This window comes from Pseudophryne corroboree, chromosome 5 (genome assembly GCF_028390025.1).
Source record: "Pseudophryne corroboree isolate aPseCor3 chromosome 5, aPseCor3.hap2, whole genome shotgun sequence".
In the NCBI taxonomy this organism is placed as follows: domain Eukaryota; kingdom Metazoa; phylum Chordata; class Amphibia; order Anura; family Myobatrachidae; genus Pseudophryne; species Pseudophryne corroboree.
Window position 1 is genome coordinate 191,512,795 of NC_086448.1, and position 22,830 is coordinate 191,535,624.

A 22,830-nucleotide genomic window follows, 5' to 3' on the forward strand; every position below is an offset into this window, starting at 1 on the left:
ATCTCTCTGCCCCTCACTTCAATAACAGATCACGCACAGAACACTGTATCACTATACCTACTGTAATAAAGAGCAGTTACATTATTATGTACAATGATTTCTGTGCCATGCAACACCATGTAGTGTCTCTGAGTGCAATGATGGTTTTCTTGCACTAGTTATTAGACAATAGATAAAAGTACTATTAAATTAAAATAATGTTATCTGTACTTAAACATGGGTCTCTACTGTAATACTGTTGATAAAACACTAGCCAAAAGCAGTGTGATTGTGCAAGCATTAGCAAGAGCCCCTCTGTCTTCCAACTCTGCTGTATACAATGATTTTCAAGCATGTTCTCCAAAATCTCATTTTAAAGAGCTATCTAATTTTCTAGCTGGTAATCTAATTTTCTAGCTGGTAATCTAATTTAAATGAGTGGGTTAGAGCTAGCAGGGGGTTTAAAGCAGTCCTGCCATGATTTTAAGAATCTAAAAACATTAACAACACAACAGGTGGAAAACATATTAGTTCAGTTTGTGGCTATATGTACAGTGAAGAGGTCCCTCTGTTTTTAAAGTACAGTGTAAATTTAAATAGCAGCTTAACGCTGTTTATAGAAGAAAACAAAATGGAGAAATGAGATAAGGGCTGAAATAAGTACAGGAGCTAAACTTGTCCAGCATGAAATCTGCCTCATCCCCTTGCTGTCAGCTGACCTGCACATGTAGTGCATCAGGTTAGGGTACATTACGGTGACATAAATAAAAGGAGGAGGGGCCATGCATAGAAGCAGGTCGGTTGATAGCATAAATCCCAATTTAAAATGTTGGTGAATTAAGATAAGTGCACGCATTCAAAAGGGTGTGTGATGTGGCCCTCTGTTTCATGCGGATGCAGTCATGCCCCCCCGATCTGTCCCCCTTCCCTACAAACCAAATTTGCATACCATGCACACCACATGACTCATGTGATTGGTACTCATGTACTACTGCTGTGTGAACAGAACATACTTTTGAGTGGGACAGTTGGGAGGTACTTGTATATGACAGCACATCGAATGGTCTAGTGAGTGGTTTGCAAAGAGCTCCAGGCACATAATTAGAGGGTTACTCATTGTTCAGAAACTATCCCCCCTGCACTTGGTTCATAACCATTAATATTTTTGTTCTGATAGCAATGGATTTACAATTTTATTACAACCACAGATGGGGGAGGAGCATCATCTGAAGTGTGACTGGGATTGGTGGAGAGGACTCTCTGTGTTATGTTATTTTCCACAAACTGCAATAAGGGTAGCTTATCACTGTTTGATAAACTGCAAAGAACAACAAAGTTTACTGCATAGTAAATCAATATTTTTTCTGGGTTATATACCCCTGAGTGTTCTGCCTTAGAGGATACAGCAGGAGGGGTGGTCTTCTGTATGCCGAATGTCGGGATCCCGGCGCACAGTATACCGGCGCCGGAATCCCGACACCCGGCATACCGACAACTATTCTCCCCCGTGGGGGTCCACGACCTCCCTGGAGGGAGAATAAAATAGTGTGGCGCGCGTATCGCGCCACCGTGCCCGCAGCGTGGCGTGCGCAACGAGCACGCAAGGGGCTCCTTTGCGCTCGCCACGCTGTCGGTATGCCGGCGGTCGGGCTCCCGGCGCCGGTATGCTGGTTGCCGGGAGCTCGAGCGCCGGCATACCGTACTACACCTCAGCAGGAGTACACTATAAAGCAAGTGTGTAAGTAGTAAGTGGGTGGCTGACAGTGCTGGAACACGTGCAGCTGACAGCCTAGAGCTGTATGCTTTTGTGAATACAATGAGCACTATCATGTAAATTGTTGTGTACATTTTGACATTATTTTATTAGATAACATCTTACACTACGTCTTACATCTTACACTTCCGTGCTTGTCAATTGCAGTAAAATAAATGTATTACAAAAAAATGACTTTTCCAACTAACTACAAGATTTTATCTTACACTGATCACAAAATCAGGCATTTGGAAACCCCCTATAACAATCCCGTGAGATCTACATATATACATGGATCCAAGGACAGGCAGTAGCCAGTAATGTTAAGGGGCCTACACACGGTGCAATATTTCTCCCGCTATGTGCTATATAGTCCATATCTGAAGAAAATATAGTGCATATCTCATCATGTGGAAAAATAGACTATGCAGACAGCCCAACATTGACTATATTTGTGGTGGCGGCCTCCGGCCTCCTGCATTGCGCCGTGTGTACCTGCATTACTGTCACACAGATTTTATTTGATGGAGGCTTCAAATCTCTCATTGCTAGTGATGGATGATGTGATCTCTAAACATTTTTTTACAACCCCCCTTCCACCCAAAAAATAAATAAATAAATAAAACAATGGTCAGGGAGTGTTATTCACAGGCATTTAGGTCGACAGTAAAAAGGTCGACAGTCAATAGGCTGACCACTATTGGTCGACATGCATTAGGCCATGGTCAAAAAGGTTGACATGACAATGGTTGACATTAGTTATTTACTTTTTTCTTCATTTTTATAACTTTTCATACTTTACTATACACGTGGAATACCACTGGTAATGGTAACCTTGCCCGAAGAAAAGCGAACCATGAGAGGGGACGTGGTACACTAACTGGGCGTCCATGCACTTACTAAAAGTAAAAGACACCACAGAAAAAAAAAAATTATGCTGACCTTTTTATGTGTCGACCATTTTCATGTAGACTTTTCTGCTTGCGTCAAACTTTTTCTCATGTCAACCTTGTGCAAGTCGACCTTTTGGGTGTTCACCTAGACACTGTTTACCTTTTTACTGTCTACCTAATGAACCATAACCATTCACAGTAACTGATTGCACATTCACAGTTAGCTGGCCATACACTTATAGATTGATTGTCTAATCTGGCTGGTTGTTATGAAAATCTGTTAATGTATGGGAGCAAATGACAACTGACCATTTGCTTCAAAATGTCGGAAACCTGACAAAAACCGTTGTTCAGACTAAGGGGTATATTCAATAAGAGTCGGATCCATTCCGACATGCAGTTGTTTTCAAGTCGGATTGAGTTTTTCGGAAAGGTGGCCAAAACCTGTCGGATTTGGCCCAATTTCCGACAGAAGCACGTGGATCGGCGGACGTGTTTTCCGACAAGTCGGGAATTCCCGACTTGTCGGAAAAAATCGGCCCCTATTGAATAGGTCGGAACCCCTTCCGACCTATTTCTGTCGGAAGCTGCCATCTTTCCGACAAGACGGCAGCTTCCGACAGTTATTGAATACATCCCTAGATGGTTAAATCAAATGGTTTGAACCAATTTGTCTGATTGACCATTATAGTCTGTTTTTCAGTGCTTGGGAGCAAATGGTCAATTGTCATTTGCTCCCATACATTACCAGATTTATATTACAACCAGCCAGATATGACAATAAATCTTTAGGTGTATGGCCAGTCCTACACAGTATTCAACTGCACTCAGTGCTGCACTTGTGGGTGTTTACCTTAAAGGAGTGACAACTATTGGGTAAAAACGCAATTCAGATTTGCAATTCAGTGGATAAAAAAATATGCAACTACAGTAACACCCCCAAAATAAAAATGTCATTGTAATATATGTTCACTCTGCTACAACAAGCAAATGTTCTGGTGGTATGAGAACAAAGGTACATTGGTAGTGTCTCTAAAAGCCTACTTTGTCTAACGGGATCAATTTGATTTCCTGACTGACGGGATCCCTGCGGTCGAAAGACCGATGCCGGTATCCTGACCTTGAGCACAACGTGTCCCCTCGCGGGCTCGCTGTTCTCGCCACGATTTGGGCCCTTTGCCCATGCAAGAGGGGTTTCTGGCCGGCGGTCGGGATTCTGACCATCGGCATTTCAGTGGCTGTCAGGATTTCGTCATCCGGATCCCGACAGTCGAGAATACAGATGGGTCCACATTTATCTTGACCTTTAATAGGATTAACTGAGACTGGCCAATCGGACTTAATCCCCTGCTGTAATGACTTAATCCCCTGCTGTATTGTTTTCTGTATTGTATTGCAGTTGAGAACAATAGATGAAGGGTTTATGCTAATAAATCATGTTGTGCCTAGGCGCAGAAAACTAGTCAAGATAACCGTGGACCCATCTGTATAACTGCATACCTCTCTAACTGGGGATCTGCGGATGCACTAACAATAAACAGCAATAAATTTACAAACAGAAAAATGAGGAAGAAATATATACAAGAAGAAAAAAGTTAGTGTCAATAGCATACCTCCAAACATGAACCTCTCCAGGAGGGACAGAATGCTCTGCTCCTAGACTTCCCTCTTAATCTATGATTGCCATCACCTGTGGTGAAACACCTTTCTTATCCATTACCCTGTTCAAAACAGGTGCTGACAATCATAAATTAAGAGAAAAGTCCAGAAGCAGAGTACTGTGTCCCTCCTGTAGAGGGTCATGTTGGGAGGTATGCAATATACGTACAGTATATATTAACACACCTGGGAACCTGGGAGAATACTAATTCAATTATACTCATCAAATCCTATCCAACTCTTTATAATCCTAAAATATACAGTATAAGACAATTTGTTTACATGTGCTACCGCATAACAATAAAGCAATATAAATTTCCCTCAGATGCCCTGATCAGTATGGAAGTTATTCTTCACTAAGGGGCACATAGCAAAATGTTAAATTGTATCTGGTAATACAGCTACAAAGTGCCACCGGCCCTAAAAAAGTTAATGGACCAAATGAAGTAGCCTGCGATTTGCAGGCATCGCAAAGATTTTGGTGATATAGCCACTAGATGTAAAGCGGCAATCAGATTAAGGCAAGATAATAATCATAATTTGTAGAGGAAACATATCCTGGGTTTATTAAAAGTACATGCTACCATTTAAACCACTGGCATACCTCTCATCTGTAGAGTGCCAGCAATCGGGACATGGGGTGTGGTCACCAACTGGTGGAGGCCTGAGCGCCCTGGTGTAGAGGTGTAGCCACGCGTCTGGGGACAGACTACAGCTTTTAAAGTTCTAGGCTGCCCCTTACACCCTCTCAATTCCAAAGATCCATTTATTGATGTCTAAAACGGGGCAGTTGGGTTGTATTCATTTGTGTAAACCAGTGCCAAATGAAGACATGAAATTAAGTTGAAAGTATAACTTTCTTAATGCTTGCACTGGTTTGGGGCACATCAGTCCAGAAAACTTTATGAAATATCCTCAACAATTTGCCTTATTCCACTGCCCCCTACACATTGCCCCCCTCCTTGTGGTGTTTTATTGATTTACTGTTCTATACTATTTGAAAAAAAAAAATTGTAAGTTCAGTAGATCTGGAAAATCTTTATTGTATTTCTGCATCACAAATTATAATATTTATTAGTTTATCTTATTGCATTTTGACGATGTACACTTTGTTGCTATGTGATTGTTGTACATTTTTTGCCTTCCACTCTTATAAATAAAGAGATTACAAAAAAGAAATATCCTCCACATACCATTATTATAAATATACTTAGATGTAAACGGTGCTGTTTCTGCACTAATTCAGGTATTACAATCAGCTGTGTCCCAAACCTGAACCTTGATGTGAGAACAGAATTCCCACAAGTTCAGACACGAGTTACCTGTGTTTTGAATTCTTTCCATACACAGATGTTTACAAAGTGAGTGAGTAGCTGAGGGAGATGAAGGGAAAAGTAGACCAATACAGGGAATTGTAGGCCACCTTCCCTGCGGGCAACTCATTCATATTCTGCATGTCCTAAGTGGCACCTTGCCATAAATGTTCATGACATGTTCTTGACATGACTCAGAATGTTATTCCACTACCTGTATAAAGATATCTATCTACAGTATATATATGTATTTATCTATATAGCAAAATATACAAAGTAGGTACTTACACGATAGCAGCCTGGTAACAGGTGAATGAAAATCACTATAGAACTGCTACATGGATAGGTATGGGATCCCGGTGTCCGGGATGCCGGCTGTCACTATACCGACAGCGGTATCCCATCTGCTACAATGCCGACAGCGGGGCTAGCGCAATGAGGCCCCTTGCGGGCTTGCTGCACTCGCCATGCTGCAGGCACGGTCGCTCACTTTGCTCGTCACAGGTTGTATGCGCCCTCTATGGGTGGTGTGGACCCAGAGAGAAACACCTACCTCGCTGGTATTCTGGCACCGACATTGTACCCTGTCGGAATTTCAGCGTAGGTATTGCGACCGCTGGAATCCCGATGGTCGCTATTTTAAACGCATACCCTTTTACACAGGCATATAAAGGTTACAGGACTCTCAGGACTGTTGAAAAGGTGGCTCAGCGACACCGTTATATAGCTATACAGTATAAAATGGGGGCGTGGTCCGTGATCACGGCACCCTCCTCGAGGCAACACCACCTACCCACGAGACCACGACCCCTAATTTTGGGCAAGCGCCGCCGGCGCGCATCTGTGTCCTGTCTCCCAACTTTCTAAAGCTGGGAGGTATGCATTTTCTAATAACGCCCCGTGATGGTCCCATAGCAGGACTTTTCATAGCCTGGGGTAGAATACAGCCTGTGCCAACTTCTTAAGTTGGGTGTACACTTGGCCGATGGTGCCAATGACCAATGAACCCATCGATCATGCTACCGATTATGGTAAGCATACACACACCAACTGGCCGCACGATATGTCTGACCAGCCATCACAACTGGGCGGGCATTTATATTTTCCCACCCAGTTGTGATGTCATTGTCGGTGGTTCCTGTATCCAGCATAACGTGTCGGTCGGTTAGTCACCTATACAGACAGGCAGATAAGATAAGGGCATCTGGTGTTCTGCAGGGCCACCGTGATATGTCTGTGAGTGACATTAACAGACATATCGGGTGCTGACGCAATTGATGATATATTGTCCACGATATATTGCATAATGTGCATGGTAAGGGATGCAGTTAAAATGCCGGCTGTCGGTATCCCTGTGTCCAGGATACCGACGCTGGAATCCCGACACACGTCACCAATCAAATGTCAATAGAACCTGTGGTGTGCTAAGCTCGCCACCAGGCCCGAAGCGTGGCGAGGGCAGCGAGCCCACAAGGGGACTCGCGGCTTCGCTGCCGGTGTTGCGGCAGACAGGATGCCGCTGTCTCTATATCGATAGCCGGCATCCCGTCTGCCGGTATATCATGCCGGATCCCATGGTAACATCTTTGCTTTTGAACATTGGCCCTCATTCCGAGTTGTTCGCTCGCAAGCTGCTTTTAGCAGCTTTGCACACGCTAAGCCGCCACCTACTGGGAGTGAATCTTAGCATAGTAAAATTGCGAACGAAAGATTAGCAGAATTGCAAACAGACACTTCTTAGCAGTTTCTGAGTAGCTCCACACTTACTCGGCAACTGCGATCACTTTCAGTCAGTTTCGTTCCTGGTTTGACGTCACAAACACACCCAGCGTTCGTCCAGACACTCCCCCGTTTCACCAGCCACTCCCGCGTTTTTCCCAGAAACGGCAGCGTTTTTTCACACACACCCATAAAACGGCCAGTTTCCGCCCAGAAACACCCACTTCCTGTCAATCACACTCCGATCACCAGAACGAAGAAAAAACCTCGTAATACCGTGAGTAAAATTCCTAACTGCATAGCAAATTTACTTGGCGCAGTCGCAGTGCGAACAATTGCGCATGCGCAATTAGCGGAAAATCACTGCGATGCGAAGAAAATTACCGAGCGAACAACTCGGAATGACCACCATTGCTCTTTAGTAATGTAGAAAGGTGTATGCAATAGGACTTTTTATCACTGTTCAGAAAAGGACATGTATAGAATTTCTTACACAATTAGCATTTTCTGTCTTTTCTATTGTAGTTCATATGTGATCAAAATAAGTACATTATATACTTGTGAATAAGTCAGTCACTAGTGGCCTAAAATGTACGCCCGTCAAGTTAATAGCACTCAAATACACAAATACCTGGAGCCCAATACCCAGGTAAAGAAGCTGCCAAATTATTATGATCTTGTCATTACAATAAAATATAATAAATCAAATACAAATATAATCTGCAAACACAGGGACTAGGTTCTAAGTAATTACTAATCTAGACAAATAATTAGCCAGCATAAGACTACACGTTTCAGATAATAAGTCACATGTAAATTCCACAATAAAACAACATTTACTGTAACTGAACATGGTGGGGAGGGGTGGCTGATTCTGAGGTGGGAGCAAATGCCGGACAGCTGTATTGTGCACTGCACAATCTCTCTGCAAATTATAAATCTGCCCCACCTGCAGTGATGCATGGTTGTGACAGGGTGTAATGTACAGTACTTGCTTCTTCTACTTTGCTCACAAGTCGGAATCCGCCCTACACAGTAATTCCCACATAAAACCACAGTGGATTTTTTTAAATAAGAAAAGCACTATGTGACAAATCACCCGGATAAAAATAAAACTCAAAATAAAACTGCTGGGGCAGCTGAGCATCACTGGTGGCTAGGGCCAGTCAGTAAGCATGGACTTACAGCACAGATGGCCAGTCAGGATCCCTACTGCATGACCTTACATTGCTGGGTCACATAGGAGCACTAGAAGCTTATGCCCTTATTTATCAATGAGTGATACATTTCACTGTCAGTGATAAATTGCACCAGCCAACCAGCTCCTAACTGTCATTTTTCAAACACAGCCTGTGACATGGAAGTGAGGAGCTGATTGGCTGGTGCAATTTATCACTTACAGTGAAATTTATCACTCATTGATAAATAAGGGCACTAGTGTCTGCTCTTTCTAGGTGTAGATGTTTTAGCAATAAAAAAATCTAAAAAAAATCTAAAAAAATAAAATAAAAATAAAATATGTGCGTGTGCATCATACAGTGCATGGCATGTAACATAACTATCCTTAAATATTTGTAAGAGGCTTCCCTATGATTTCCTATGATGGACATTAACAAGGCCATCACATCCTACAGCAGGGGTAGAGAACCTTTGGCCCTCCAGCTGTTGTTGAGCTACACGTACCAGCATTCCTTGCTACAGTTTTGCTATTTGGCCATGCTAAAACTGTTGCAGGGCATGCTGGGATATGTAGCTCAATAACAGCTGGAGGGCCGAAGGTACCGCATCCCTGTCCTACAGTGTTGGATAAATAGAATCCCTAAATTCGATGAAAACAGATGCACCTTTAATAAACAGACTCTACTAAAACGAGGCCTGGCCCTGTGTCATACCTTCCAACATTTTACACATAAAAATCAGTACAAATTAGAAAAGGGGGCATGGCTATGGGTAAAGGGGGCGGGGCCACACCTCTTTTCCTATACTTTCAATGGAAAAATGGAGAGTCAAAAATCAGTACAGACCATAAAAAAAGGTACTGTACCTGCCATAAAGGTACAGTTGGAGGGAATGCTGTGTCACACCTCTGTTCCGCGTCATGCCGCGGATGTGCACAGCACTTCACTCCCCACTATCACCACCTCACAGGATAATGTAGCCCATAAAAGTTGTGGGGTTAGTGGGGTATGTATATATACATACAGTCACGTACATAAAGTCACACACATACTTTATATACACATACAGACAATATAGTGCCTCCTCCCCACCTTACAGGCTGCATGGTCCTCATTCTTCCTATAGCTAAATTGTCATCAGCAATTCCTCCATTCCTCTCTCCCATGCTACTTGCACTGCCTGTAGAGTGTCATGTAGCACCGCCCCCTGCTCAAACTCCACCTCCATCTCCTTTTCAATTTATTCAGCTTGTAGTGCAGTACCCACAGCAGCTGTAAGCAAAGGCTCGGAGACCCACTGAGAGAGGAGGGCCAGGCACATGCCTATGTATTCCCCGCCTCCTCCTTAATCCACCTCTGGTAATTACACATTCTACTGTCTGCATACAGGGCTGTTTTAACAGCATTGTAGGCCCTGGAAAAAGCAATGCACTAGGGCCCCTATCCACCAATTCGCGGAATGCACTTAAAAAAAACCCCCATAACTTACCACGCCTGAGGTCCCGAGCTGTCTCTCAACATGATTCCATACAGTGAATGGTCATCAGTTACCCTGATTTGTGGATATGTCCAGCCATCCACCAATCAGTATACTGATAGCCATTCACTGTCTGGTTGCAGGCTGGGAGGCAGGTAGACTATTCTGCACTCTGATTGGTGGATAGTTTCAGCCATTCAGCAATCAGCATGCTGACAGTCATTCACTGTCTGGCTGTAGGATAGCAGGCAGGTAGAAAATTATGCCTGGCTGCTCTGACTTTGTGTAAATCACAATTAGACAAGCTGGGTAGCCTGCTCAAAGGACCCTAGAATTGTGGGGCACCATCGCAGCTGCCCAGTTTGTCTATACGTAAAGAACTTAATATGGCCCTGTTTGCGGCAGAAACTGCTGATTCATTACACATGATCAATGCTAACTGTGGGTCTCCAGGGGGGAAAAGTCCCTATGTTGTCACTGGCTTAGGTGGAAAAAATGCTTTGCTTGAAACCAGAGAGATTACAGGAGTTCAACTTTAATGTCCTATATTTTGCTGCCAACCAGTGCCACTGTCTAAGGCAAGATTTATTGAACAAATATTTAATATTGGCAGCTTTGAAATGAAAAATCATAATTCCATGCAATAGCACAGTTAAATTGTACAATACCCTGTTGCTTACAATATAGATACATTAATAACTCACAGGCATCAACACGGCAGAGGATCCAGGCATGGTGGGGTTGGGCAGCGTGCCAGGCATAGAAGCAGGCATGGGTTGTCGCTGTCTGTTGTGTAGATGCAGTAGTGAAGACAGAGAGCCCGGGACAGGCCTAGCCAGAAAAGATAAAACATGGTAAGTGTTAGACAATACAAAGAAAATATCAGTGCAGTACATTGCATCACAGTTCACACATAAATGTACTCTTGAGATACCTGATATATTGACCCAGGGATCATGTACAACCTTTCCCAAAACACACTCCATTCATAAACATTGTTTTCATATTATCAGAGGAGCACAGGTTATAGCAACAGGGTTAGACCAGTCATAAGTCAGTCGGTGACCAAAAACATGTCTGTTACACTTTCCAGACAGCAGAAGACCTAAGCCAAAATAATGACTGTACTCTTTTGGATTTTATTGGCAACATTGTTTTAAACAGAGAAATCTACTATTACCTAAATATCACATACAGAAGGGCCGAATTAGATAGAGATAGATAGATAGATAGATAGATCACTCTGAAGCGAGTTCTAAAGGTTGTAATGAACAGAAATGTGTGCAACAGTTACTTCAAAGGATTGCTTAAATTTATTGAAAAGAGAAATTAGATAAAAATGTCACCATGTGGCAATACAATTGTTCAATGTGTCCTCCATTGTGGTCAACAACAGTTTCCAACTGAACAATAGCATTCTTTGTAGCAGAATGTAAAATTTCAGGGGGAATAGCCAGCACATGACAGTCAAAAGGAGGGTACACACGGGGAGATGTGTGCTAAGTGATCTAGCACTGACCGCTCAGCACACATCAGGCCAATCTAGTACCGGAGATAGCGACGCGCGGGGATGCGCATCGCTATCGCTATGGGGCATATACATGGAGAGATCCGTGCTTAATTTCTAAGCAATCTAGTCAGATTGCTTAGAAATTAAACACAGATCTCTCCGTGAGTACCCCCCATTACACTATCTTAAAAAATTAATCACCTGCAACCAAAAGTGGCAAGGAGTGAGGTCTAGTAATCGGGATGGCCAAGATGTCTGTAAGTGGGTAATCAGTCATTACGTTCAGACATCTTGGCCCCCCTGATCACTGGACCTCACCCCATAACACTTTTGGTTGCTTTGTTTTGTAACAATACAGTAGTTCAGTAGCAGCAACAGCTCAACTAGGAGTAAATACATTTAGACTGTGTATATGATATTGTATTTTAAAGGTAGAATTTTAATTATGCTAGTTGTTTATGTTACTATTATTCCCATAACATTGAGTGATGTGTAGGGATGATGATGTACGAGTAACATTAGTACAAAAACAATACTAAGGTGGAGTCTGTATGCTCTGATATGGGAGCAGTTCCGGGGAGGGAGGGGGGGGGGGGGGAGGGTAACACCATGAGTTACCACACTGGGTGACACAAACCCAAGTGACACCACTGTAGTACTACTTTCCCCATCCCCATGTAACTGAATGAATATAAGAATTAATGTTAAACTATTGACCCAGCTTCGCACTTTAAGCATAAAGCCACATAAATAGTAATGTATACCCAATGTCCTTTTTCCAGACCAAAAGATCTGTTTTGACCCCAGCCCCAGGTTAGGACATGATGAGAGGAAGTTTAGAATGGTACCGCATCAATCATTCATGTGCAACAGAACTGACTACATACTGGCCCTCATTCCGAGTTGTTCGCTCGGTATTTTTCATCGCATCGCAGTGAAAATCCGCTTAGTACGCATGCGCAATGTTCGCACTGCGACTGCGCCAAGTAACTTTACTATGTAGAAAGTAATTTTACTCACGGCTTTTTCATCGCTCCGGCGATCGTAATGTGATTGACAGGAAATGGGTGTTACTGGGCGGAAACACGGCGTTTCAGGGGCGTGTGGCTGAAAACGCTACCGTTTCCGGAAAAAACGCAGGAGTGGCCGGGGAAACGGTGGGAGTGCCTGGGCGAACGCTGGGTGTGTTTGTGACGTCAACCAGGAACGACAAGCACTGAAATGATCGCACAGGCAGAGTAAGTCTGAAGCTACTCTGAAACTGCTAAGTAGTTAGTAATCGCAATATTGCGAATACATCGGTCGCAATTTTAAGAAGCTAAGATTCACTCCCAGTAGGCGGCGGCTTAGCGTGTGTAACTCTGCTAAATTCGCCTTGCGACCGATCAACTCGGAATGAGGGCCACTATCCCAACAAGTCACAATAAAGTCTGCAAATGCCAGGTAAGATAATGGGGGTCATTCCGTCCCGATCGCACGCTGCAGTTGTTCGCAGCGCAGCAATCAGGTCAGAACTGCACATGCGCCGCCGCCGCAGTGCACCGGCGCATGCCAGATAGCCGAAGGCCATCGTTACCTAGCGATCGCCTCTGCCTGATTGACAGGCAGAGGCGGTTGCAGGGCGGGAGGGGGCGGCACGGTGGCGTTTAGCCGCCGTTTTCGGGGCGCGGTCCGGCCAAAGCAGGTGTGGCTGGACCGTGCAGAGGGGGCGGGCTGCAGCAGCTGCATGACGTCACACGCAGCCACGGTGACCCGGGGCAGCGACGAGTAACTCCCGGCCAACCGCAGGAGCTGCGCTGGCCAGAAGTTACTCTTAAAGTACAAAAGCATCACCGCTGTGCGATGCTTTTGTACTTGTGCGGGGGGAGGGTTGGACTGACTTGCGGGGCGGGCTAGCCCTGTGCTGGGTGTCCCCCCGCATATCTGGGAAGATAATCGTAGCTGTGCTAAATTTAGCACAGCTACGATCAACTCGGAATGACCCCCAAAGAACACAAACAAGTATCATTGCTAACATGGAGTGATGTCACTCAGCAAAGAATGACATTTTAGTTTTTATTTTAATTTTTTTATTTTAATAAGTACTAAAATGCCACAAAACAATATTCAGTACGAGGAACATTTTTCAGTCTTGTAATAAAACCAATATGTAAAATGACACAAAAGGTTATAATGATCTGTGGATGTTTAAAAGAGGTCAATGTATTGATGTATACGATGAGGAGCAGAATGTGTGTGGGTGTTCCGGACAGTAGACTTGTCTGACATAATATTGAGCCTGAATCAGGTGCGGTTGCACCTGCGCCCGTTGTTGCAAAGTATCGATTTTCAGTACTCTGCTTGCGCATGACCTGTTCTATGCATACGTGAATAGGTCCTGCAACATAGGACACAAATCGGCAGCAGGCTGTTAGTGACTGACAGTCTGCTGCCGTCTGGGAGGGGTGGCGACTGCCTCTGTTCGTGATAACGGAGGCGTGTCACTGCCATTTATGGGGTGGGAAGATGCCAGGGATCTCTGTCGTAGAATGGAGATTTCCTAGCCTCTGCGACGGGTGGCTTGCGTTGCACCATTATTTTTCTTATATCATATATAATTGCTATACACACAGAAACTACATCCTATAGTTAATTGTGAAATTGTGCAACTAAAAGTTATTCTCAATTACTTGATTTTTTTAAATTTCTTATACCATTATTGTTTTTATATGTACATATGCAATTTTTACAAATCACCTCTATACTCTGTCACTCAACATAAATGCCAACTCCTGTAAGGATTCTATCTTTACATTGTCTAGACTACACAATCGGTTCCAGATGCATTTGTTCTCTCTTACACTTGTTTATTAACAGACATTTACTCCTGCCATGCTTACAGTACAAGCTTTTCATTACACAGACCTATAACTTATCCCCTGTACATAGCAACTATCTCTAATTTAATATATCAAAAATATAGCAGGTTTGGCATTCCATTCCATACCACAGGTAAAACATTTCAGAAAACCCACATTATAGTGTCTATATAATCTGACATTAAAGCATAGAACAAATAAACATTTGGAAATAACGGATTTATTTTGTTTATCAAAATTGAATCTAAATCCATACTTGCCTACACTCCCTGTTCTTGTGAAAGACACCGTATCTTTTAGGGTAGTCCCCCGCAGCCCTGGAAAAGTGGGCACCCATCCCGCATTCTGCCCACTTCCTAGTGAAATGGGCAGAATGGGAAATAAAGTAAATCTGCTGTCCCTGCGGAGGGAGCGGGGCCTAATGAGGCAATTCTAGGCTATTGCGTAATTTTCCTAAAGACGCTATTAGCCTATTCCCACCCACCTTCATCTCCTCTCCCGGCATCTCCCGGAGAGGAAATTGTCAGTGTAGAAAAGTATGTCTAAATTTTTGACTCATCAAAGAAGCCACCATTTTTAGATACTGTATTACCACCGAACTCACGTGTGACCTTCTTTCTACAATGAAAAGCAAATATTGTTTGTTAAATTCTTCCCCAAATTGTCACAGAAGTTCCCACAATTGTGTGGCACTTGCAGGTTGTTTTGCTTTCACTCTTCTGCCCCATACACAATAGACGAGAAAGTAAAAGATATTGCTCAGAAGGGCCATTCTGATCAATAGCTTTTACTATCTCGTCTAGTATGTACAGTGATCGCAAAACGCGCTATTGCGCGTATTTTATCCCATTTTGAGGTCCGGGGACTCATTTTTCTAAAATGGGTGGATTACCCGGGGAAGAACTCTGCTGCGGCCAGTTAAAGGCTGTCAATTCATTAATTGATGGATCCTTGCTTTTAAAAGAGGAGGTGGAGCCTTGGCTCCTCTCCTGGTCATGTGCAGTGGCTTCACAGGGTCCCGGCATGATGGCACAGCGTAGTGTGTGGGACTGCCAGGAAGACTGCAGCAGAACAGGAGACAGTCTGTTTTTAATGTGGCTGCAGGGTGACAGGTGTGTGTGTGCACGTGTTACTGGGGTCAGCGGTAATAAATGGATGCTGAGGCGGCAGGGGAAAGGGTAGCGGGTCTCTGTGTATGAAGGAGGCGAGCTGGTGTATGTGCTGCGGGTGGGGGGGGGGGTGAAGGAGGTGAGCGGGTGTATGTGCTGCCGGTGGGTGACGGAGGTGAGTGGGTGTATGTGCTGTGCGGGGGAGAAGGAAGTGAGCAGGTGTATGTGCTGCAGGGGGAAGATGGAGGCGAGCGGGCGTATGTGTTGCGGGGAGGAGGAGGTGAGCGGGTGTATACACTGCAGGGGGAAGATGAAGGTGAGTGGGCGTATGTGCTGCGGGGGGGGGGGGAGAAGGAGGTGAGCGGGTGTATGTGCTGCGGGGGGGACAGAGGTGAGTGGTCGTATGTGCTGCGCGGGGGAGGAGGAGGTGAGTGGGTGTATGTGCTGCGCGGGGGAGAAGGAGGTGAGTGGGTGTATGTGCTACGGGGGGACTGAGGTGAGTGGGTGTATGTGCTGCGCGGGGGAGAAGGAGGTGAGTGAATGTGCTGTGCGGGGGAGAAGGAGGTGAGTGGGCGTATGTGCTGCGCGGGGGAGAAGGAGGTGAGCAGGTCAATGTGCTGCAGGGGGGAAAAGGAGGTGAGCGGGTGTATGTGCTGCAGGGGGGGGAGTAGGTGAGCGGGTCTATGTGCTGCAGGGGGGAAAAGGAGGTGAGTGGGTGTATGTGCTGCAGGGGGAGGGGTGAGGAGGTGAGCGGGTCTATGTGTTGCGCGGGGGGGGGGGGGGGAGAAGTAGGTGAGCGGGTGTATGTGCTGCGCGGGGGAGAAGGAGGTGAGTGGGTGTATGTGCTACGGGTGGACAGGGACGGAGGTGAGTGGGTGTATGTGCTGCGCGGAGGAGAAGGAGGTGAGTGGGTGTATGTACTGTGCGGGGGAGAAGGAGGTGAGCGGGCATATGTGCTGCGCGGGGGAGAAGGAGGTGAGCGGGTCAATGTGCTGCGGGGGGGAAAGGAAGTGAGCGGGTGTATGTGCTGCAGGGGGGGGGGATGTGCTGTAGGGGGGAAAAGGAGGTGAGCGGGTGTATGTGCTGCAGGGGGAGGGGGAGAGGAGGTGAGCGGGTCTATGTGCTGCGGGGGGGGGGAGAAGTAGGTGAGCGGGAGTATGTGCTGCGTGGGTGTAAAGTAAAATCGACTCTGATTTGTTGTGCAATACATAGAATATTCATGATGTTTAACATGTATTACAGTATATACTATATAGCTCCGTTTTTGTTTGTTAATTATACACTTTTAGTATTCATAGTGTTCCCTTTTCTATAAAACAGCTGTTTTTAGGATGTGTGCATGTATTATACTATAGAAATGATGATACAGGTTGAGTATCCCTCATCCAAAATGCTTGGGACCAGAGGTATTTTGGATATCGGATTTTTCCGTATTTTGGAATAATTACATACCATAATGAGATATCATGGCGATGGGACCCAAGTCTAAGCACAGAATGCATTTATGTTACATATACACCTTATACACACAGCCTGAAGGTCATTTTAACCAATATTTTTAATAACTTTGTGCATTAAACAAAGTGTGTGTACATTCACACAATTCATTTATGTTTCATATACACCTTATACACACAGCCTGAAGGTCATTTAATACAATATTTTTAATAACTTGTGTAGTAAACAAAGTTTGTGTACAATGAGCCATCAGAAAACAAAGGTTTCACTATCTTACTCTCGCTCAAAAAATTCCGTATTTTGGAATATTCCGTATTTCGGAATATTTGGATATGGGATACTCAACCTGTAATAGAAAACATTGCCAATTAACTGCACTTACCCCCTCCCTACTCCCAAACTCTGCCTGTTCTTTAGTCCCCTCAACCCCCAGCTCTACCCCAACTTCTACTTGCCTCTACCCTCAGCTCTACCGCAACTGCTGCTTGCCCTTACCCCCTCTATCCCAAGCTGCCACCTGACCCCAACACTCTCACCACCTTATATTATGTTATGGGACCCAGAAATTGTGAAGCAATCACTGGTGTACACTCAACATCATTAACGATGCACACTCCCGCGCACCATTAATGACCCCCTCCCTCGTCTGAACATACCAGGAGAGGGAGGACCTCGTTTAGGAGGGCGGCCATGCTGCAGCTCCATCATCGCCCCCGCTCCCCCCTTCGCTCCCTCCGCTTCCTTCATGCCAGCATCGGCAAGTGTGTATACACTTGACAATGCCGGCACCCCGCTGGGTCCCTGACGCAGCCAATATCGCCGGTTAGTGTGCACCTGGCTTAAGACTAGAGACTTTGTTGGCCATTCCATGATTTGAAGCCTACCATCTTTTTACTTTCCTCCAAGGTAGTTCTGACATACACTGGAGGTATATTTTGGGTTACTATCTTGCTGTAGGTGGACTTTTAACCAAGAAGACATAGAAAAGAGGATATTGCATGACGTTCCAAAATGCTGTGGTAGTCCTTTTGGTTCATGATGCAGTCACTCAGTCACTGCATATCACTGACTTGGGATCCAGCAAAAGAGCCCCAGACCATCACGCTTAATTCTCCTTGTTTGACAGTAGGTGTCACACATACTTCCACCTACACAACAATGTGAGGTACGGATTTAAAATTTGGATTCCTTCTAGTCTTCAGTAATCCACTGGCAGTGGTTCATGGCCCAGGAAAACCTTTCTATCTTTGTTTGCCATCTTAACAACAGCATTATTACTGCTACTCGACCTGTCAAACCTGCAGCTCGAAATCGCAGTTGAAACTGAGACTTGCTTACTTCAACCAGTGTTATAACCTGTGCTTGAAGCTGTAAATTCCTAACCTATTATTCTTTCCTGGAAAAAGTCTTTTTTTTTTTATAACTCTGAAATTTATATTATGTTTCAGCTTTTAGGTACATAGACTTTTTTTTTTTTAAATCTCTAGCATGCTTACCTCTGTTCCATTTCAGGTTACACAGTACACAGGGCCGAATGTTTGTACACAATGTCAATGTTTTCACGACACAGCGAATATTAGCAGTATGCGCATGTGCCGCAATCGCACTGACATTTTATGCGCAGAATGATTAACAGAAAGGAACCATTTGGGGGAAGTAACGGGGAGCGGCAGCAAAAAACGCACACGTGTCATGGACGTTTTCTGGGCATCAATCAGCCTTAAGTTGTGATCATGTACGTAGAGACACATGGCGCCAGCATTGCTACTGCCGCGGCCAGTCTGCGTAGCCACAGACCTACTCTGTGTACGCAGTTGCTGGGGACTCTGCGAAGGCTTCGGTGAGCATCTATATTCTTTTCTAAGGAGAACTATGCTGCCCAAGGGAACTATGCTGGGACTTGTAGTCCTTGGACATATAACTCTGAATTTGACCTCAATATACTATTGGACAAGGTTACTATAGCTACTGGAATAACATAACAGCATATATCTTACACATCAAAGTATAAATAAACAATAGAGTTCACCATAAAAAGAAAACAGATTAACTTGCCATGATCCCAAACATCCCAAATAAACACAATCTCCCACAGGTCACCCCGCGGCCATGTCTGTGACCGCCCCCACAGTCAAAACAAAGGCAGCTTCTCACAATGCTGGTAAGTCGGCTGAAGTGCGCAGGGAACAGTACTAATTACAGCAGTTAAAATGAAATTTCGCAGTGGATCATACATCCAGAGATACAATTCTTGAGTTCCGTATTTCCATCGCTACTCCAAACATTTCATGCAATTTAGAATGCAGGAAGTAACAGCGTACGAGTTTGCCGGAGGTGCGGGTTGTCGGGCGAACTCTGACTTTTTTTTAAAAGTGGCAGTCATTTTCAAGGCATGGTTTTGCTTGTAAATGACTGTCGCGTTAAAAAAATGTCCAAGACCAGCTGGCAACCTGCACCTACGGCCATGTTATTTCCAGGGCTGGCCAGCTGCCGCCGGACGGGTCCTTGCGGAGGTGGCCCCCAGCACCCTTCCCCCCCATGCCCTCTCCCCCCACGGAATCTTTGGGAGCACTGCAGCAAACCCCCCCCCCGCTAACCTACCCAGCACCTTATTGCCAGCACGTGTCTCTCTGGCTACAGAAGTCGCTCTACAGCCACAGCCCTCCTCCTCCCCCCTCCACACACCTCTGCTGCACAAGCTGCTGTGTAAACAGCAGCTTACGAAGAGATTCAGTGGCTGTTCGCTGGATGGCGAAAATTTTCTCTTTCAAACTGAGTTTTATGAATGTCACAATTTCTACATTCCATGGGGGGTGTAGAAATTGTGACATTTAAAGGTTGATGAATATGCCTCCTGGAAATTTTCCAATGAAAGCAGATGACAGTAGGTTTTCCATAGATCTCTATACCACAGGTGTCCACAACAGCAATTATTTCCCACCCTTTATTCTCCGCTGAGAACACCTTGTTCTGTTTTTTGAATGCCAGGTCTATTTTCTAGATACCCAAATTTTGCAGAGTTCTCCTGCACTCCCGAGATAGTAGACCATCCTGCTGTAACCTGCCCACTTCCCTAGTGAACTGGGGTCTTGATGGCACAGGTCACAATGTACAATGCCATTAGCTTACAACAAACATATTTGTAAACATCACCAAACACTGTGCACGACCATTAACATACCTCCCAACTGTTTTTCACGGTATGTCCCGCTGTCCCACCTGTGGGTCGCAGTGTCCCGCGATGGCGTGCGGGGGGGCAGTTGGGAGATCCCCCCTGTCACTCACTGCTCTGAGCAGAGCAGCAGTGAATAGATGCCGTGCACATGTGCACAGCATCTATTCCCCAGCAGAGAAAGACAGTGACATGGCCAGCAGCTCACTGAGCGTTGTCCATGCTCCCATTGTGATGAAAATGGGGAAAGGGGGGGATAGCGATTGTGGCGCTTACCACGAGCCCACTCCTCCTAGCCACGAGGTCATGCCCCGTGGTCAGAGGCCACGCCCCCTTATAGCAGCCGAGTGCCTAAGGCGCACGAAGATGTCCCCCTTTAAGGGACAAGGAAGTTGGGAGGTATGCATTAGGTCACACATGAGAAGCGTCATTTGGAAAAAGACTGGCCGGATCAATGTCCAGCTGCACATCAACGTGAATTGAATAACCCCCCTACCCTAATACATTTAGTTGCTATTGTGGCCAATAGTCCGGAAACATGGATTGATAAAGCTAAACAATGAGAATGACTGTGATCTAGGCCCCATCTGGTAACTGAGCAGTAAGAGCAGGACACTGTGCTAGATTAGTAACTCTAGCTGTCTTATATTTATCTTTGTGCTTCGTATCTACAGTATGCTGTCAAAAACGCAATACAGTATGTTCGGAAAATGAAAACAAAACACAATCACGCACAGGCTTGTTTGCATGAGCCTTACATTCTACATACAATGATCCTTGTATTTTTAATTACAATTTGCCCTTAGGGAAAGTATTTTATTGCAACCCCCCCAATAAAAAACCTCTCAGACAAGATATAGTATATGTATCAATTCATTGTTCTATCACTAATCTAGTTCCTAGAGAGCTGAGCCTCTGCAGACAGATTACTTCTACCTGTGTACTTGTATAAACACCATTCATGAAGTCATGGACTATATAAGCTTTTCTTTCAATTAACATGTCAGCGATGACAGGTAGAAATTTCCAGCTTCTCCCCGGAATGATAAATATTGTAGTCCCCCGGACCATGGTCTTCTGCTCCCAGGTCTGTTAATCAAAATGAAATGTCCGGGATAAGTAATGGACTCAGCTGTTTGAAATACTGTCAGGAAGACGCACTGATGTATTTAAGACCAACTCTGTGCAACAGTCATTAACAATGAACTGTTTCATAGGCTTTCGGAAATGGTTACCAAGGGTTACATTAGTTTATATAACTAAAATAAACAGTCCTTTTTGTGTTACAGTATGAGTGCAATAAAATATAAATGAATTATAAATTAACATTAATAATCACTAATACATGTTGCTGGATATTCATAATCTCTTTGTTAATCTACTTGTGATAGGTAACAGTTTAAATTATACCTTTAAATTGGCATTTAGCCATTGGTCCATGTCCATCTATTGAGGGGTTGCTCAACCAATCACATAGCTAGCAGGACGCACAGAGTTAGCACTATCAAATGTTTATGAAACTCAAAGAGACGGAGGTATACTAAACCTTCTAAAGAAGAGAAGTGAAGTTGCCCATAGCAACCAATCAGATCCTACCTATCATTTTATATAATGTACTAGACAGATTGTAGCTAGAATCTGATTGGATGCTATGGGCAGCTTCTCCACTTGTCATATTTAGAAGGTTTCATACTGTATATCTTCCTATAGACATAAATGGACGGCAAATAGTGTTGTGGCATGACTATGGTGAGTACTGAGGGATTATTTGTGAGAGTCATTTTCATTGCAAATGATAAAAAAAAAATAAGATTCATTATTAACTGTAATTTCATTTTGTAAAAATACTTACATTTATATATTATTTTGGTTTGAAGTATTTGAATAGCTGGCATAAGTGGCATATGTATGTTTAGGTGTGTCGCAGCACCCCAAATATTGGGGACCAGTGTCATGTGAATTAGAGATGAGCGCCTGAAATTTTTCGGGTTTTGTGTTTTGGTTTTGGGTTCGGTTCCGCGGCCGTGTTTTGGGTTCGAACGCGTTTTGGCAAAACCTCACCGAATTTTTTTTGTCGGATTCGGGTGTGTTTTGGATTCGGGTGTTTTTTTCAAAAAACACTAAAAAACAGCTTAAATCATAGAATTTGGGGGTCATTTTGATCCCAAAGTATTATTAACCTCAAAAACCATAATTTACACTCATTTTCAGTCTATTCTGAATACCTCACACCTCACAATATTATTTTTAGTCCTAAAATTTGCACCGAGGTCGCTGTGTGAGTAAGATAAGCGACCCTAGTGGCCGACACAAACACCGGGCCCATCTAGGAGTGGCACTGCAGTGTCACGCAGGATGTCCCTTCCAAAAAACCCTCCCCAAACAGCACATGACGCAAAGAAAAAAAGAGGCGCAATGAGGTAGCTGTGTGAGTAAGATTAGCGACCCTAGTGGCCGACACAAACACCGGGCCCATCTAGGAGTGGCACTGCAGTGTCACGCAGGATGGCCCTTCCAAAAAACCCTCCCCAAACAGCACATGACGCAAAGAAAAAAAGAGGCGCAATGAGGTAGCTGTGTGAGTAAGATTAGCGACCCTAGTGGCCGACACAAACACCGGGCCCATCTAGGAGTGGCACTGCAGTGTCACGCAGGATGGCCCTTCCAAAAAACCCTCCCCAAACAGCACATGACGCAAAGAAAAAAAGAGGCGCAATGAGGTAGCTGTGTGAGTAAGATTAGCGACCCTAGT

The 22,830-nt window shown here is 44.5% G+C and overlaps 1 protein-coding gene across 5 annotated transcripts in view; it reads right to left on the reverse strand.

Annotated features, from left to right (window-relative positions):
* The window catches only part of CREB5 (cAMP responsive element binding protein 5), a 775,500-nt gene that overhangs the window by 169,622 nt on the left and 583,048 nt on the right, over positions 1-22,830 (reverse strand). For all 5 annotated transcript variants that reach the window (XM_063921976.1, XM_063921974.1, XM_063921972.1 and 2 more), the window contains one exon: positions 10,676-10,802. In XM_063921976.1, the coding sequence (XP_063778046.1) occupies positions 10,676-10,802 (127 nt within the window). The remainder of the gene's footprint in view (positions 1-10,675; positions 10,803-22,830) is intronic.